The sequence below is a fragment of the Phaethon lepturus genome, unplaced genomic scaffold, assembly GCF_000687285.1.
Source record: "Phaethon lepturus isolate BGI_N335 unplaced genomic scaffold, ASM68728v1 scaffold47849, whole genome shotgun sequence".
NCBI classification, from domain to species: domain Eukaryota; kingdom Metazoa; phylum Chordata; class Aves; order Phaethontiformes; family Phaethontidae; genus Phaethon; species Phaethon lepturus.
Window position 1 is genome coordinate 5,289 of NW_010563696.1, and position 14,775 is coordinate 20,063.

At 52.8% G+C, this 14,775-nt stretch overlaps 1 protein-coding gene across 1 annotated transcript; it reads right to left on the minus strand.

Annotated features, from left to right (window-relative positions):
- Positions 1-1,576: 1,576 nt before the first annotated feature.
- Positions 1,577-14,768, minus strand: CTSD (cathepsin D; the record flags this gene model as incomplete). Its single annotated transcript, XM_010294631.1, has 8 exons — positions 1,577-1,839; positions 2,521-2,619; positions 3,606-3,750; positions 4,931-5,053; positions 6,218-6,417; positions 10,471-10,589; positions 12,237-12,360; positions 14,652-14,768. Coding segments are annotated over 8 exons (1,089 nt in total), but the record flags the coding sequence as incomplete, so codon positions are not given.
- Between the last annotated feature and the right edge of the window lie 7 nt (positions 14,769-14,775).

The window sequence follows — 14,775 nt, forward strand, 5'->3', positions numbered from 1 at the left end:
CCTTTCTTGGGAACTTCCTTGGCCCCACTGATAGTGCTGGCAGGATGATTAGTGAATTTTAGGGAGCCAGGATTTTACCATCTGTTTTGCCTGGCCTGGGGTCATGGCCGGTGCTGATCTGGTCCTCTTGCCACCCTCAGCTTTGCCCTTCACCTGCTGCCATTCCCTAACTTCAGGACCTGATCCAGCGCACTGGGAAAGCGAAGAGAGTCTTTTACTCTTTGTTCTTGGCAGACTCTTCTGCTTTCCAGTACTGCTTAAAACTCACTTTATTGTCCTCCCAGCTCCACCAGCCCAGTGAATCGAGTGGCTCCATATGCACAAATCTTGGCTCTCCAGGAGGATCTGTGAGCACAGCTAAATCAGCGACAACCTCTCCAAAGCAGGATTGTGCCTCACTCTGTCTGCAACACAGGGTGGATATGAACAGAGCTCTCACCAGTGTTAGCAAGGTGGAAAGCAGGTAAGGAGTGTGCTAAAGGCAGTTGGGTTTCAGGACAAGGCAGCCAGGGGAAGCAAATGCAAGTCCAGCAGCTACCATGGCACCGTCCTGCCTGGGAGGCTTGCTGGCTCTGCCAACTGTCTCTTGAGTTTTGGGCAGTGCAAAATGCTGCGAATAATGTTTCCAAAAGGTCTCACATGGCTAACAAACACCTATGGATTTTATCAGTATGATTTCAGCTTGTAGATCACTTAGTTGCTTTAGGAAACATTATTCTCAAGCTCACTGGCTGTTGGATGAAGCTGGGAATATCTGTGGTTTGGGGAACCCGGGAGTTCACCAAACTCAAGAGAACCTGTGTCAAGTGACTTTGCTCAGCAGAAAGCTGAGATTCATGGCCATGAATTCAAGTGATCTCTATTAAATCCTATCTTGACCCCCTTTATATTCTCACTCCCTGAAGAGTCCCACTGGCTGGAGCCCCCCTACAAATCCCTGCCTTCTTAGGTCAGGCACGCGGACATCATGCCTCCAGCTCTCTCACTAATGCTGTCACAACACAAAAACACACCACCAAGCTCTGAAACTCAATCTTTGGGCACAATACCGTGATCTCCCGTTGCTCCAGCCTAGGAAGCACTCTCCCAGGACCAAGCCAGCACAAACCCATTGAGAAATGACCTAGTGGTTGCTGCCTCAACCTGTCGTGGAGGAGTGATGAAGATGGACTCTACTCCCCATCCGCTCCCCCACTTCATCAGTGAAAAAGCAAGAAGAAGTAAATAACGTGTCAGACAGCCTTCCCTGTCCCTCTCCCCCAGCGCAGAAGCCCAAACCCAAGAGCAGTCACACAGCCTCTCTAGAGAAACAGAGGCACTGGGGGCTGGCTGCCCCACCAGAAAGGAGACCAGGGCTGGGAGACGTGAGAGGGACTTGTTCAGCTCTGAGAATCATTCTTAAAAACAAATACTGGAAGACGTAGCAGTAAAGCACGGGGCCACTCCAGCTGGAATTGTCAGCTAGAGACCTCCCAGCACCACTTACTCAACAGAGGGGAAAAAGTAGCTAGCAGGGCACTAATGACTATTTTCCATGTAATTTTAAATCTAGTTCCATTTCTTTTTCTTTTTTTTTTCCTTTCCACTCACTGGGTTTCTAATCCTGGTAATCTTTCTCTACGGCTCCTGTGCGTGTGTGTAAGTGTGTGTGTGGCAGAGGCAGTGGGGGCCAGGCGCTTAGACACATTTGGCAAAGCCAACAGAGTCATTATCACGGTCAAAGACGGTGTAGTAGGGACCGATGAAGACATCTCCCAGGATCCAGAGTGGGCCCCCAGGGGGTGGGACGTCCAGGCCTGAAAAGCCACTCAAGCAGATGGTCTCTCCTTGTACAGAAACCTAGAGAGAAAAGTGAGAGCTTCAGTCTGAGGAGGTCTTCCCTTTCCCTCAACCTCGCAGGCTCAGCAATAACACCCGCCAGTGCCGTCTGCGCTTCAGCTTCTCCCAGCCTGAGATCCACAGCTTGCAAAAGTAACTCCCAGCCCGCCAATCCCACATCTCCAAACCCAGCTGCCCCTCACAGAGTCCTTACCCAGCAAAGCATCCAGTAAAGCCACACATGCCCATAAAACCTCACAGCCCAGCTCTGAATTAGAGCCGTTGTTGAAATTCTGCACAAGATGGTCCTTGCAAGTTGACTCTGATGGCTTAAATGCCAGGCTGGTGGCCTCTGCTATCACAAGGCTGGCCTCATGGCACCAGAATGCAGCAGAAAAGGGCAAAATGTTTGTAGAAAGTGATGCAACAGCCTGCCTGCCCTTTCTCTCTCATTCTGCTATCCCTTGTGAGCATCACACAGGGGGTCTTGTTCCTGCAGGACTTTGGTGAGATTGCCTGGGTCCATCAGCCAGTGCCACCACCCCATCACCCTGACCTTTCAGACTTTTTCCCAAGTGCCAGCTCCAGCCTTGCTTCTGCTGCTCTTGCATTTTGGATTTCATGGTTGAAGTTTGAGTGGAGAAGGCAAAAGTTAGGCCTTCAGGGAGAAGCGTAGGGCTGGCAAAAGCTGCCTGGACGCACCTTGAAGACATACTGCTCTCCGGTGAGCTGGTAGGGCTTCCCTCCTAGTGTTAGTGTGACGACAGGCAGAGATGACACCTTATCGCAGGGGATCACGTACTGAAACAGAAACAGTAAAGGCTTTACACGGCAGCTCCCATGCCCTCGGGAAAGGGCATGGTCTTCCCCGGCCACAGCCACATCTTTGCTGTGGTTTTCCTTAAGAACTGCTCAGCTCAGGGTGCAGAAGAGGCTTGAGCTGGGGTAAGCAAGCAGGCTGCTCCCTTCTCAGGGCTGCAAGCTGAGGAGACTGAGGGTTTTAAGTATAGGGATGGAGCCAAAGGATGCTGGGTTCAGCTTTTGGCTCTGCCGAGCCCCAGGGCACAGCACCTGATACAGCAGGGCTGGGGTCTTTTGCCACAGGATGGGGAGATGTGGCTCAAAACAGCCTAGAGGCACAGACAGGGACTCACAGTGTGATGAATGGACAAAACTGTTTTAATTAACTCTGGTGAGTCTTGGGGAGGGAGGCAGGTTTTTGCTGCAGCATGGGGGTCTCCCCACACTCCAGAAAAGTCCTACAAGTGCTGATGGCTCTGTGATTTGGGAGGGATTTCAGAGCAGAGTATCCTTCCTAGAGGGTCCTTATAATCCCTGTTCCTCCACAGTTTCAGGGAGGAGAGATGACCTTGTGAGATTAGCTAAAATGGTTAAAAGCTTGGCAGGGAAAGGTAGTCATTTGCATTAAATATATTTCTATTAAATTGCCTCTGGACTCACATTAACGTGAATGCTTGGCATCAGCTGCAACTTGCACCCCTTCTCCTCTGCCTCCCGGAGATGGGTGGCAGAGATAACCCAAAGCCTCCCAAAGTTCATGGGGCTGTGCCCTCTACCAAGAGCATGAGCAGGGTGTCAAACGCTACCCAGGTTCAAAAGACAGAGGGGTCCCTGCTATGCCAGGGGCTTTTCCAGGAGCACAGGCTGGGAACAGAGAGCAGAGGGAGCAGTAGACCAGGGTCTCTAGAAGCATCTGGGTGCAAAGCAGGGCATCAGCACAGGTGTCACAATGGCCATGTACTCCTGTATTCTCAGCCCGGCCTCACCTGGCCTTTGATGAGTGGTTTTGCACCGATGGCTGTCTGCAGCTCCTTCACTTCCTTGGTAGGGCCGGTGATGAGCGAGGTTCCTGTGTCCACGATAGCCTCACAGCCCCCTTTGCACAGAGTCAGCCCATTGGCAACGTCCACCCTGGGGAGACATGCCCAGAGAGAAGGCCTTAGAGGCCTCCCAGCAAAGGCTGTGGGGAGCAGCAGGCAAAGAGTTGAAGATGCTGAGCCTGGGCAGTATGTAGGCATGCGAGGGAGGGCTGCGACAAGCACCCAGGAAGGAGAGGTACTCAGAAATCCTGATGCAGCACCAACTTAGTGCACAGACCCCCTGGCTCCCCGCAGGGCCCTCGCCTGCTCCTGACTGAGCGGGTGCCTTCATGTGTTAGTGCATTTCTGCAGGCAGCCTGGACTGCTGCCTGCGCACCCTGCCTGCTAAACGCTGTGACTAATGGGCACGTGAGCAAGCTAAGGGCGATGCATTAGGGACTCGTATGACCTGTGCTACTGCAAAAAGCAAAGGCTTAAAAGGGTGGTGTGATGGCTGAGGGGGTCATGGGCAAGGGAAGGGTTCATGTACATTGAAGAAGCAAGACAGAAGCTGCTTGGCTTCCCCACCTGCATCACATTTCACAGCAGCGCGGACAGATAAAGCCTTCCAGCCAAGGGTCTGCCACGCTTTGCCAACATGGCAGGGCTGGGGGAAGATGAGAACTAAAACCCTGCGCTGAGGAGGTACACGATCCCCAAGGAAAGGACACACTCTGATCACAGGCCGCTTTTAAGTTCCCATCACATGGGAGAGCTCAGAATAGACCGCAGGGCTGGTGGCCGGCAGCTCAGCCCGCTCTCCTCCCCTCTGCCTCCAACAATGCATGCTGATTGCCGTGCCATGCCCTTCAGTCAAGGGCTGGCTTCCTGGGGCCTCATCCTGCTCCTCCGGAGCTCTGTGCAAGTGAGCCACACCAGCTCAGGCCTCACTGAGAGCTGAGCAAAGCCGGGGTTTAATCCGTGAGGCTTGCTCTGCCTGCAAGGAGGACACACTGGTGTTTCTCCCCGGTTTGCAAGAGTGCAGCAGGCGTTTTCAAGGGCCAAGCTGTAAACAAGAGGAAAGGATTTTAAAGAACATCTCCTGCTGTTTTCTGCCTCTCCTCCCCTGCCAGCAACAAATGACCCAACCTTAGGGTGGGATTTTAATCTGCTTTTTTTTTGGTATGGATGTGTTACAGGGATAGAGATGATTCCTTTTCAGGGAGGGTCTCAGCCCAGCCCCAGGTGTGAGCTGTCTACCACACATGTAGTTGGGTGGATGGGGGACTTACGCGTCCATGTGGACCTGCCAGTAGGCCTTGCGTGTGACATTGACCCAGCTGAAGTCACCGCTGTAATACTTGGGGTCGGTCCCTCCCAGGAGCAGCTCGCCGCCGGGCTGAGCAGTGGGGTCTCTGGAAAAAAAAACACCCAAAACCATGAACATCAGGGGCAGGATGAGAACAACCCCCTCTGCGTGCCCTCGAAACACACACCAGGGTGCTTGAGGGTGAAGCACGGCATTAACAGCACTGGAGACAGACAACTTACGTTGTGCTATAATATGTCAATATACGGATAGATACTGTGAAATAGGCTGAGGTGGGAAAACAGAAATATTTTGGCCGAGCTGAAGCATCCTGCAGCTTTTTGCCTTATGCTTTTGCACGGACACCTGGAGAAACTCGCTGCAGAGAAGGGGGACAGCAAAGGGGAATTGAGCACTGGTACAGCGATCCCTGAATAATCAGCTTGTAACAAACACCCGTGCAGGGTTGGACATGGCTGATGCAGTGTTAGGTTATCTGCACCCGACTCTGCGCCAGCCAGCAGCCTCGGAGCTGAATCCTCAAGGTTACTGTCAGATAAAAGCTTGCTGCTGAGCAGATGGGAAGAAATGTGGTGATGGGGGAGGGCTGGCGCTTGAGCAGCCAGCAGCAGCCCTCTCTGCCCTCCTCACTTTCAGCGTGCTACGTTTTGGGCTGAAGTAGTTGAGAGTCCCACCCTGCGGTGCCAGGAGGGTAATGGGGTGTCCTGGGGGAAGCAGCAGTGGTTGGCAAGGGGTTGGGAGCCATGCAGGAGGATTTCCAAGGGGGTAAGGGAGTGTTAGCCCCATCATTAGTGATGACTGGTGGGGGGCATGCTTGCCTGGGAGGTGACATGGTCGTGGCCATGTGGCTCATGGATTTTGGCAACAAATTGGCGCTGTGTTTACCCCCCTATCAGGGACTGCACTAGCAGCGTGCAATCTCATGATCACAACCCTGTTTATTTTTATTTCTCTTTCCCCTGGAAACATCCTCTGTCTCTTCATCAGCTAAGAAATCTGGTAGCAGATCTACCCAGCTTTTTATCAGTGAAATGGCTGCATTTCTACTTCCCTTCTTCTTACAAAGCAGTAAACGGAAGAGATTTTGGCCCGACTGCTCCAGCAAGGAGACCTTGCTGAGACCTCCTCAGGGGTGCTGGCCAGGGTCTGAACTGGCACAACAGCAAAGAGATGCCACTGGGAGGCATAGAGAAATGCCTGGCTGGGCTTGTCTTCACAAGGAAAGGTGCACCACCAAACCCAACACTACCTGTTCAGGTAGAAAGAGAAGATGTTTTTCTCGATCAGCTTCTGTTGCATGATGTTATCAAAGAAAGGGGTGACCTTGTCTACAGAGATTCTTGGGAATGCCATGCCCAGGATGCCGTCGAATTTGGCAGCGATGAATGTGATGCCTGGCTGCTTCACCGCCTCCCCGAAGATCTGGTTCTTGATTTTCAAGTTACCGAGCTGAGGGGAGATAGGGAGGGAAGTGAAAAGCAGATTGTAAAGAAAACTGACTTGGGGGACCAGGGCGGAAACGGGATCTTGCTGAACGCAGGCTGTAGCATGTCCCTCAATGCGCTGCCACACTCCTGCCTGCTTTCACCCTTGCATTTGTAGGCAGCTGCAGAAACCAGATACCCTGGTACCACCCTCCTCAGGGGAAGCGTGACAGGCCACACTAGCCACACAGTGGCACCTCCTGAGTCCCTGCACCTCCCTGAGTCCCCAAACAATCTCCCTTTTGCACCCCTAAAGGGAGGAGCCCCCCTTTGCTCTTTGCTCACCTCACTCAACACTTTCAGCCTTTTGCTGGGTCCTGGCACTTGGCCATGCCATTTTGCAGCTCCTCCTCTTTGCACACAGGGCCCTATATCACTTTGTCCCCCCTACATCCCTTTCCCTATGGCCTGCTTCATCCTTTCCTCCCACCCTGAAAAGCTCTTGTGCTGCACATTTAATCCTCTTCCCCACTCTGGACGTCTGAGTCATCTCTGTGTCCTGCCTCCTCGGGTGCTGCACCCGTCTCTTGCTGGGGGCACAAATCCCTCTCACCTCGGCCAACGACCCCTGCAATCTCCCCTACATAAGAAACATCCCCAGAATATTCTTGCATCTCCCAGAAGAGCCACCAGCCTGCAGAGACCTCCTGTGGGAGGGGGAGAAGACCCAGCCAGGAAAGCGAGGTTGAGCCCAAAGCACAAAAATAGCAAGCGGAGTACTGTGAATGCAAAGGTCACCTCTCTTGCCAGCAACAAGAAGGACTGGCATTCCCCACTGGAAAGCTGAAACACCCCACAAGGGCAGATCCCCGGAAAGAAGGAGATTGCAGAAAATAGGATATCTCTGCTGATGGGGAGTAGGATGTGTCTGCTGGCTCCTGGCTCTAGCAGTTCAGGAGGTTTCCGAGCTTCTGGCTGACCATGGTCAATTTTAGCATCCATGCTAGGATGATTTCAGCCTCTCAGCCTCCAGCCAGCAGCCCTGTAGTGAACTGAGTTGGACTGAAAAGCTGGCCTCTCCTACCTGATGGCAGATAACGATCCCTGTAAATTACTAATATCCCCCCAGGGTTAGACAGTGCAAGGCTGGGATGGGCAGTGTTGGCTTTAATGGTATCAGAGGCTTGCGCTAGGAAAGGGCAATCGAGCCTTGCAAAAGCTAAAAGCCACAGGGCAGGATGTGGGGTGAAACAGCTCGCAGCAACGCATCCGCTTGCCGGCGCGTGGCAAGCACCCCAGTTGTATGCCGCAGGTTTACAAAAGCCACCCCTCCACCACTTGGCACAGCTGGTCCTGCAGAAGCTCTGAAAGTTCAATAGGGCTTCCACTTAAAAAAAAAAAGCAGTGGACTGATAAAACTGAGCACCAAGTTTGTTAGAATATTGCCCTGGTTGCACATCCCAAGAGGGAGGCAGATATCTGCCCAGTGGTAGAGTCTCAGCAGACCCTGCCCATACTTGGTCCTCAGCAGGACCGAAACCCAAGAGCATCTTTAGCAGAGCACTGGCGCCAGGTGACAGATCCTTCATGTCTGTCCCTGGGCTGGCTTTTGCCCAGACGTGGAACAACCGAAAATCATTATCAGTGGATGGCTGCATGGTGGCCACCCTCCAGCACTTTGCAGGCAGGTGTCGGCACCCCACAGCTTGCCTGGCCTCCTTGTTAGAGGCCTCAGCTGAGTGGACAAGCACCGGATGGCGAAGGCAGCCTAGAGGCAAGGGCCTCCGCGGCATGGTTTGGCACTGGGGCTCGGGCTCCCCTCTGCAAAGGCACAGGGGAGAGGTGAGGAGGGACGTGTCCTGTGCTGCAGCCCTGAGAGAGACCTTGCACCCCATGGCCAGCGATGCTTCCTCTGCTGTCCTTGAAGGACATCCTAAGGTCAGGCTGCAATAAAGGGCTGAGATGCCGGAGCAGCAGAGGGCTGGCTGAACCCACTGCTCTTCAGAGGGCAAGCACCACTGAGGAGTGTGGTGCTATTGAGGCATAATTCCTCCACAGAAGGAGAGAGGATGTTTCATGTGAGCTCGTCACCCTTTCCAAAAAAAATTCAGGGCTGAGGGACTCTGGACCACCTGCCAACCAGTGCCTTTCAGTCAGATGTCAGTGCTACCACAGGCTGCTGTGGCTGCTTCCACCCATCAGGATGGCTGGAGCTGAGTGTCACCCTGAAGGCTGTTTCAGTGTCTGTATTTCCAGACTACACCCAACTGAGAGCTTGCCTATGGGACATTGTGCATCAGAAGCAGCATCATGGTGTCCAAGCAGAAGGTCCAGACCCTCTGAGTCGCCTTGCTCCAGCATACTGCAAGCATGACACTGCTCAGGCTCTATGCAAGAGGTTTCTCTTGCTTCTACTGAGAGAGAAACCAAATGCTACAAGCTGTGCTGGCTGCCAAGAGCCATCCCCACTTCCCAAACAAGCTCAGGCACAAAATCCTCCTCTGAGCCACCGGGAAGTGGAGAGCTAATTAGCAAGCAGGCATTAGGGTGATAATTACAAACAAAAAAACCCCCACACACGAAAAAAGAAAAAGCTGCAATTTTCCTTCTGACTCACTTCAGCCCCTGCATTAAGCTGGAAAGCGCCTAAAACAGCCCACACTTTCACAGGACAATAAAGTTCACTGTTTGCCTCACTGCCCTCCTCCATTACTGGGATGAACACAGATGCTTCCACTTGCTCTGTCTGTATTTTGCAAACCTAATGTAAGAGAACCCATTAATGCTACATCCATGGTGCCTTCATTTAGCAAGAGCTGCGGGAAGGCTCAGATGGGCGGCTTTTTTGTGTGACGGGGTGTTTCTAAGTGAACTAAGGGATGCAGGAAATAAGTGGCATGAAACAAAACTGAAACGGTCCCGAAGCTTGGCAGGCTGCAGAAGGCAGAGAATAAAACCAGAGGTGCAAAGCTGCTGGCAGTCCCTGCAGCTCTCCCCCACAGCCTTGTCTGCCCTGATTTTCAGGGTTCACCAAGCCCATCAAAAGCCCTCTCCCACTAAGAGGTTCCTTCACCCAGCCTAAGCTGCTGGCATATTCGGATGCCGTGCAGAGGCTGGTGCTTCCAGGCTAGCCTGAAATTTTCCTGCTGTAACGACGGGCTAAAGAGTGCTCGTTGCATAAGCCACCCACTTGGGCTCCTCTTGGATATTTTTCTTTTGAACCCAATGAAATTGGTAAGCCAATACTTTTCAGCTGAACCTAACACGGAAACCTCCAAATCCCTGGATTTATGTGCTTATTCCAAACTTTTGCTTTGTCTCCCCCCCGCAAAGCAAACATATGCTCTTATCCCTGCCAGGAGACCAAGTAATCTGGGAGCACGTGCACCACTGATGTTTGGCAGCTGGCAAACTCTCACAAGCGTCTGCACCCAGGAGGCAGTCGTGAAAGGCACTCATCCTTCACAAAGAAAGCTCAGCCTTTGCTTGCTGAAAAGGAAATGATGGGGAACAACCACCAGCAGCCTGGCTACCCCAAGCTGCCCCCCCCCCCCCCCCCCCCCCGGTGGTACACAGCTTTTGCAAATATAAACACCAGTTCCTGACACCAGACCAGAATGGGGCAGTGAAGAGCCCATTTCTGGTCAGCGTTTAGGCATCCCGTCATCATGTGGACATCCTCTGCCACATGGATATTGGCCATGAACAAGCTGGGCACCACCAGCAGCCTGTGCAGTGGTGCTGGCATGCGCTTGGGCTTGGAAATTTCCGGGGTCAGGAGGAAGAGGGTTGGAGAGATGGACAGAAACCATGTCTGCAGGGCACCACGTGTGCAGTCTACACTCTTAGCCTGCTGACCTGCTGATTAATACATTCCCCCTTCTCTGCCTGCCTTGGTCATCATCACCTCCTCAATCATCATCACCACCTGGTTTCAAAGCACTTGGAAACAAGGCACTAAAGCATGCTCTATAGTGGTAAGATACTCAATAAGGGAGACCCATTGAAATCAAACAGCTTCAAGCGCTCTGTCCAAAGCAGGCTGGGGCAGCTCACGGCATGGGCAGTTCTTACTCACTGTGACGGTGTCCTGGCTGAGGTACCCAGAGAGGCTCCCTGTCCCATAGTGGATGGCAAACTCGGTGCCATTCTCCACGTAGGTGCTGGATTTAGAGGCATCGTACTTGTGGTGCAGCACTGCAGCCGGGAAGGGGAACACAAGCGGACATACAACATTAGTGGTCCTTGATACCTAGGGCTCCCGGATACCTAGCCCCACGCCACCCAGCTCATCTACACAAACGGACACTCAATGATGTGAAGGTGGGCCTGAACCCAGCATTTGCAAAGCCCAGACTACTTAACAAAGCATTGCTAACGTCTGGGAAATTAGGTGGGCAGATCCAATTTGGCTGTTAAATCGGATTTGGCCACTGGGTATTAAAAGCCTAGAGGCTATGTGGCTGGTGTATCAGGGTGTGTTAGGACAGCAGAGCGAAACGTCCCCCCCATGCCATGGAGAACCAAGGTTGCTTTAAATATAGCCTTCTCTGGGCATGAACATTTTCACTTTATTAATTTATCTGTTTCTTTTACTAAGACTAGCTGGAATTTGTTTTATATGGTCATTGTTTTTTGTACGGAGAGGGCTCAAAATATTCTTTTATTTGCAGAGGAGAAGGGCTTTCCCCTACTCTAAGCTGCTTTTCCCCTTGGAAGGGCTGGGAACTGTTAAGATATCCCTGGTTTTATGGCTGGGCAGATTCCTCCTCCGCAGATTCCTCCTGAGTCACGAGTTGGGCAGTTGCGTGTAGTGAGCTCGGCAGCCCGGCTCCATGGCTGCTCACTGAGCGGAGCAGACAGCGGCTGAGCACAAACCAGCCAAGCCCTTCAGAAACCAGCACGCTATACAGGGACTTCCCCAGCTGGGCTGTCTGGATCCCAGTCTGGCATGAGGTTAGGCTTGTTGCATACTCATAAAACGAGCCCTTTGGTCCCAGCACCTCCCGCACCACTGCCTTGAGAAACAAGCTCCCTGCTACACATCAGGAACCTCCAAGACAGACCAGGTCTGGACCTTATCACCCTACTGAATCTCCTGAATCTCATTTCACATATGCAAAAAGAAGGCCTGTCTCTGGGCACTGCAGGGCCGTACAAAAAGTCCAAATTTCCTCCCTACCTGCAACGAGCACTGTGGGCCACCTTTCACGGTTGCACTTGTTGGCTCTACAGGTTTCTCTGCTCCGCTTAAGCAGCACAGCCAGTGGCTTTTAAATGCCGTTTTGCCATAGCCGGGTTTGACATCTTCAACTGTGGAGGTTTATTGCATAGGAATGCCACAGAGCAAAAACACTTGTAGTCCCTAAGACATTCTCGTCTCATCGTGCCTACCTGGCTCTTGTTAATTATAAACCCATAAACATGCACGCACATGCTCCGTGCGGCAATAAACCAGAAACTAGGACAGTTTGTATCAGATCTGGCAAGAGGCTGATTTTTTTTTCACCAGCCTTGCGCAATGGGGTAACAGCAGCATTGGTCTATAATTTGGGGAGAAACATCATAACCTGTGATGCTGCTCCCCAGCTGCAGGGCTGAGGCTGTTAGGGAAGGTTTGAAGCTGTGTGTGGGCGACGCAGAGGGGAAAAAACAGAAAGGGAGTAATGAAGGCTGGATGAGGGAAGCTGGGATCCTATTTCCAGCTCTGACCCTGAAGAGCCCATCAGCCTCTGGCAAGCCCTTTCATGCTGCTGCCTCAGTTTCTCCTCTTGCAATGCCAAGACCTGCATTTTGCAGGTATAGAGAAGCTGTTGAGCCGTGGCAGGCACCAGTGACACTTACAGCAGGCAATGTCCAGCAGGTGACAGTGCACAGATGGCACCCAGAGGTTGGAGGAGCCAGTGTCGAAGACGACAGTGAACTTCTGTGGTGGGGTCCCGATGCCAATCTCACCATAATACTGGGCCTGCAAAGGAGGAGAATGGAGCCATGAGTAGAAGCAGCCAGCTAAAAGACCAAATAATCCTTTAGGATTGAAAAAGGGACCAGCTTATCTAGACACTGCCCTCCTCTTGTTTTTGGCAGTGATGGGATCACAGCCCTTGTTCCCTGGAAGGGAGGCTCCTCTTCAGTATTCACACCTCATTACATCAGGTGTGACAAGGATAAATCGGGGAGAAGTGGGATGGGTGCTTGTGGGGGAGGACTTTTGGGCCAGAGAGAAGGGGGAAGGTCTGCAGGCCAGCATGGGGTTCTCTATAGGGAAGAAAAATAAGATGGGAGGAAGCTAAGCAAAACACCTGCATTACTGAAAAGCTGAAACTGGCTGGGAAGCTGCTTTGCTGGCAGGTTTGCAGAGAACTGTGGGCTGCAGTGAGCAGCAGCGAGTGGAGGTACAGCTACTGGGCCTTTTGGTGTGGGCTGGCAAGCCCCTGGGGTGAGGAGGAATAAAATGCTCAGTTGTGGGCATTGGAAGACTTTGGAGGAGGTGGAGGGAGAAAAAGGCATCAGCAGCACTGCCAGAGAGGGATTTAGGGCTGCGGGGTGAGAGTTTGGGAGAAGTCCCTGTAGCACAGGTATCTGATGGATACTCCTCTGCCCTGCGAGTGCATGTCTGCTGGAACTGGAAGAAACCTGGGCGGCTGAGACGTTTTGCAGGGCACACCCCTATCCAGAGGGGAGAGGATGAATGGGGAATGCTTGGCAGGTCCCGGACGGACCTATGTTTCCCCAGCCCTCCCAAAGGGGCAGAGAGCCATATCAAGCTTGGTGAGCAGCTGCATCAGGGCCCTGGAGAGAAGGCTGCTAGCAAGGGAAGTCAGCCTGTGGCCTTTCCAACCCTCCCTCCTCCCCTTGTACTTAATTAAGGCGGGGGGGAGAAAACAGGATTATCAAAGCTGCTCACCTCCTGTGTGCTTAGTTTGCAGGGGTTGCTCGCTGAGTGATTAATAATCCATCGCAATTAGCCATAATGGGAAGGCAGCACTTGCTTCCAGTGAATCAAGTAATTCTTGCTGGGGCTTGAAAATTAACCCCCAGTGCAGGGGCCCCGTACATCACATACACAAGCCTGTGAGGGGTCCCAGGGCTGGTGGGGACCGTGCAGGGTGGTCTAGGGGAGGTTGTGCCTTTCACCCCAACGGCTCCCCCAGCAGCAAGAGCTTTTTCAGCCGGGCTGGGAGGGACCCAGGAGTCCCTTATCTCCCACCGCAGGTTGGGCTGGTCTCCCTGTGACAAGGGAGCAGTGTCCTTCCTTGAGTGGTGGCCCGAGCTGCGGTCGCAAGAGACAACGCCATGGCGCAACTGCTAGCACCCTGGCTTTCAACACCTCCGATTAAAACACCGGTGGCCCTTCCCAGCACAGCCCTCGCAGGATGGTGCTGGCTGGGTGACAAGAGCCTCTGGGGAAGGGGCGCAGGAGAGAATATCCTGAATTAATGCCCAAATATCAGGCACCAGCTTTATTCTGCCAATCAGTGCTCACATCCAACCACCCCAAGAGCTGCAACAGTACCTGGTGGGGAACCCAGAAATAGGAAACCCCACACGTGTCTGGCAGCTGGGCAAGGGCAAACCTCATGTCCTTTATCTGGCTTCTCCTTTTATTGCTGCTTCCCCATGAAGGTCCCTTTGCTCCCCAAGCTGCCAAGAAGGTGGTAGAGGTACAGGGTGGCTTTTCCCAAGGCTGTGCAGAAGATGAAGGATAGCGAGAGGAAGGGTCCTGCATCCCCAGCCCCATAGCAAGCTGGTGCCCAGTCCGAGCCCTCTCTCCGTTGCCCCATGCTTGCTCTTTTATGCCCTAATGACCCATAGAATGGAGCATGATTTTTATGCCCCTCTCTTGCACAAAGTGGAGGCCAAATGGGCTAGAAGATGCTAGGAAGGACCACAGGCAAGCAGGCCCCTATTTACAATTGTTAATTAGTGACAAAGGGGAATGGAAATAGGTCACAGAAGCTGCAAAGCTCCCGCTTGGGTGGCAGTGGGTTGTTTATTATTAGTATTAGTATTTTTAGTTTAGCAATGATGGGAAGCAACTTTGGGCAACCACCCACCAAGCTATGGGGATGCATGAGTCTCTCCTACAGGACCAACATCTCTCCCTCTTTCACTTTCCCGGCTGTGATGGGATGGCAAGGTTGGTGTGTCCCATCCCACCTCCCCAGGATGGGTACCCCCAGAAGTGACGCTGCCCGGCCAGCATGGCGCTGGGGTCCACTACGGTGGGGGGTGGTCAGCAGGAGTGGGGTTACTCACATCCATGTAGTTTTTCAGGATCTCTGGAGTGGGCTCGGCCAGGTCGGCGAAGCCCAGCTTGAACTTGAGGAACTGGGTGAGGGCGTTCACGTCTGGGATCTCGCTGCCTACCTCATTCAGGACC